The 4,238-nt window shown below is 48.3% G+C and overlaps 1 protein-coding gene across 1 annotated transcript; it reads left to right on the top strand.

Annotated features, from left to right (window-relative positions):
* Positions 1-391: 391 nt before the first annotated feature.
* Positions 392-1,315, top strand: LOC311200890 (olfactory receptor 14A16-like; the record flags this gene model as incomplete). Its single annotated transcript, XM_084275193.1, has 1 exon — positions 392-1,315. One exon carries the CDS (start codon positions 392-394, stop codon positions 1,313-1,315), a length of 924 nt encoding a protein of 307 aa, XP_084131319.1.
* Positions 1,316-4,238: the final 2,923 nt, after the last annotated feature.

Genomic DNA, 4,238 nt, shown 5'->3' with positions numbered 1-4,238 from the left:
AGCAGCTCTGCCCACTATGCACTCAGGGGAAGGTTTCACTGGCACTGCAGCAGCAATGTCAGGGAGTTCTGACAGAAGAAACACACCTCAGGTACAGGCAGGAGAAAACCAAAGCTCCAAAGCTCTGCTCTGCCCTCAGGTGAAATTGGAGTGACAGTGCTGAAAAGCTCATTCATATCCACAAGGGATTTACCCTCCTCCCAGCAGTGGCAAGCTCAAGGCAGCACAAAACAGAGCTCCCAAAAGGGACCTGCCAAAAGTCTTCCCAAATACAGAGTGTCAATCTGAGGGTATTCACTAAAATTTGCTAGAGGTATTCCTCAAAGCAGATTTTCCTAACTTTTCACTGTATTTTCCAACTCTCACAGCTCTCCCCACTTGAGGGCAGCAGATGTCCAACAGCAGCTCCTTCAGCCACTTCCTCCTCCTGCCCTTTGCAGACACACGGGAGCTGCAGCTCCTGCACTTCTGGCTCTTCCTGGGCATCTACCTGGCTGCTCTCCTGGGCAATGGCCTCATCATCATCACCATAGCCTGTGACCACCACCTCCACACCCCCATGTACTTCTTTCTCCTCAACCTCTCTGTTCTTGACCTTGGCTGCATCTCCACCACTGTTCCCAAATCCATGGCCAATTCTCTGTCAGACACCAGGGCCATTTCCTACACAGGATGTGTGGCTCAACTCTTTTTCTTTGTATTTTTGATCACAACAGAGTACTTTGTGCTCACTGTCATGTCCTATGACCGGTACGTTGCCATCTGCCACCCCCTGCACTACGGGACCCTCCTGGGCAGCAGAGCTTGTGTCCACATGGCAGCAGCTGCCTGGGGCAGTGGGTTTCTCTATTCTGTGCTGCACACAGCCAACACATTTTCACTGCTCCTCTGCCGTGGTAATGCTGTTGACCAGTTCTTCTGCGAAATCCCCCAGATCCTCAAGCTCTCCTGCACAAATGCCTACCTCAGGGAGATTGGAGTCATTGTGGTCAGTGCCTGTTTAGGTTTTGGTTGTTTTGTGTTCATTGTGGTGTCCTATGTGCAGATCTTCAGGGCTGTGCTGAGGATCCCCTCGCAGCAGGGTCGGCACAAAGCCTTTTCCACCTGCCTCCCTCACCTGGCTGTGGTCTGCCTGTTTGTCAGTACTGCGGTGTTTGCCAACCTGAAATCCTCCTCCATCTCGTCCCTGATTGTGGTTGTGCTAGTGTCATTTCTTTACTCGGTGTTTCCACCAGCAGTGAACCCCCTCATCTACAGCATGAGGAACCAGGAGCTCAAGGATGCCATGTGGAAACTGATGACTGGATGTTTCTAAGCAATAAAAGGCTTATCTTCTTCTACATATCACTGACCATGTATCTCATGTTTGGACCAGTCTCAATTTTTAGTATTTTATGTTTGAGGTTATGTCGTGGTTTCACCCCGGCTGAGAGCCGAGATCCACGCAGCTGCCTGCTCCTTAAAGGAAAAGAGCAGGGGAAGATGGAAGGGGGGGTGAGAGGCAAGGGAAGGGAAAAGGAAGGGGCAAATAACCCCAAAACCTAGAAATAAGAGGCCCGTGGGTTGGGATAAGGATAGTTTACTAAGATAGCAGAAAGATACAATATAACAATGCTAACAGGACTTTAGAGCAAAAATACATGAAGCTGTTGATACCCAATGCAGTTTCTCACTGAACCCACAGCTCAGGCCGTGCCTCCCAGAGCCGTCCCGGAACCCGACCGTCCCCCAAGAACCGCGCGTCCCGGAGCCGCCCTCGGACTTCCTCCCGTCAGCCCCCGATATCCTGGGCAGGACGTGATTGGCATGGAATACTCTCTTTGGTCAGTTGGGCCACCTGTCCTGGCTTTGCCCCTCCTTTCTCTAGCTAGAGAAATACGAAGAGCTGAGAAAGTCCTTGACTGTCTGACAGCAACTACAAACATCAGGGTGTTATCAGCACTGCTGTCATTTTAACTCTCAAACACAGAATTCCATCTGCTGCTACAAATTAAGTTAACTCCATCCTGACCAAAAACCAGGACATTATCCACCCCTTATTCCATACCATTTACGACATGACCAGATCCAACCATTTCTTTTGGGTACAACCAGTTTCTTGTTTCAGACACACATATATGTATGTACACGTGTACACACACACGTGCATACAGGTATTATTCCCTTAGTCTATGGATCATTCCTCTGAGTTTGTTGAGTAAATGAATATTTAGTTCATGATTTTCAGGCTCCATTCATCGTAACAGTGTCTCATGGTGTGTGTTTGCACCACTGGATCGTTGCATGTTGCATCTCGGGCTCTCAACCTATACACCTGACATGGTCCATGTTCATAGTCTGTGAATCAAAGATGTTCACTTTCAAAGGGAAGGAGGACAAAGTTCTTGGAACACCAGGACTTGGTCCCGCCATTGTGGCACTCTGCCTTCATTGACTTGTATGACTCCAGCTGTAACTCCATTGGTACAACATACAGTAACATACAGCAATAATAGCAATAATGAATATATTGAATCCAGCAATGGGTGGAATAATGAACCCGGCAATGGGCTATTTAGCAATTTCTTTTCAGATATGCAGTCACTTTATCAGGGTCCTGTAAATGTTCAGGGGTGAAACTCCAAAACATGGGGCGTGAGAAAGTGCCTAGGTAGTTGCCCACACTCTGCCACATACCCTGCCACTCGTGATTATCTGGCCTCGCGGAATACTCTTGAGTGGTATTCATAAACCTTTGCTTAATATTTAACAAAAGCTGAACCATTTCCACCAAAACTAAACCCTGTAAAATACTAGTTGGAATATCCCAGGGATATTGGAAATTTTCAAAAACTGTTCCCAGAGCTGTTGTATTTAGCCCAAAGGAAGAGAAAGCAGCATAGATATTTCTTTCTGTACTCCCACCATACCAGCTGCCATTATTAACCCCTCCCTGTCACTGGAATACACAGGGCAGCAAAATCTCATACAAATACCAGCACAAGTTCACGTTCATCGATATTACTGTATCATAGACTGTTATCATAAAATACACCAAAGTGAAGTACGGGAACAAAAACAGGAGACGCAGCCCCGAGATGGTAAAATATCCTACCAGGATTGCATACAGCATGCAGTGATTTTGCTGCCACAGCTGTGACCACAGCCTTGTGAATAAATACCACAGCATCATGATCAGAGACTGCTTAAACAACAGTGCTTATCAGAACTTTGTCTTAATTGCAATCGGGTCAGGGTCAGATCTACCGTTATCCCAACCTTTCGGGCCCCACGTTGGGCACCAAAAAGACTGTCATGGTTTCACCCTGGCTGCAGAGCTGAGATCCACGCAGCTGCCTGCTCCTTAAAGGAAAAGAGCAGGGGAAGGGGAAAGGGGTGGGGGGGGGGGGGGGGGGGTGGGGGGGAGGGGTGAGGCAAGGGAAGGGAAGAGGAAGGGGCAAATAACCCAAAACCAAGAAACTAAGAGGCCCGTGGGTTGGGATAAGGATAGTTTACTGAGATAACAGAAAGATACAATATAACAATGCCAACAGGACTTCAGAGCAAAAATATATGAAGCTGTTGATACACAATGCAGTTTCTCACCAAACCCACAGCTCAGGCCGTGCCACCCAGAGCCGTCCCGGAACCCGACCGTCCCCCAAGAACCGCACATCCCAGAGCCGCCCCTGTTCTTCCTCCCGTCAGCCCCCCGATATCCTGGGCAGGACGTGATTGGCATGGAATACTCTCTTTGGCCAGTTTGGGTCACCTGTCCTGGCTTCGCCCCTCCTTTCTCATGAAGAGCTGAGAAAGTCCTTGACTGTCTGACAGCAACTAAAACCATCAGGGTGTTATCAGCACTGCTTTCATTTTAACTCTCAAACACAGCATTCCATCCTCTGCTACAAATGAAGTTAACTCCATCCTGACAGAAACGAGGACAGAGGAAAATAGCCAGGACACACTCAGCTCAGCTGTGCTAACACAAGTCACCACTGCTGGCTGCTTAGGGAGGTGAACTCTTGCCTGGCCTGAAACAGGACAGCTGTGCATTTAATCTCCCCTGTCTGTCACATATTTCTAACTGTCCAAAGTCAATTGACCATGTCTGAAATCATCATTCCAACAGTGGATCTGCACACCACCATTTTTGGTTGGTCTTTAGATTTCCCTTCTCCTTGGACCATTCAGAAACCTCTCAACCATCCAGCTGCTGCTCTGAGGTTCAGGGAGTGAAACCCTTGCCTTTCTGGCAC

Source organism: Gallinula chloropus (assembly GCF_964237585.1).
Source record: "Gallinula chloropus genome assembly, chromosome: 25".
NCBI lineage: Eukaryota > Metazoa > Chordata > Aves > Gruiformes > Rallidae > Gallinula > Gallinula chloropus.
This window is presented reverse-complemented; position numbering and strand designations above follow the sequence as displayed.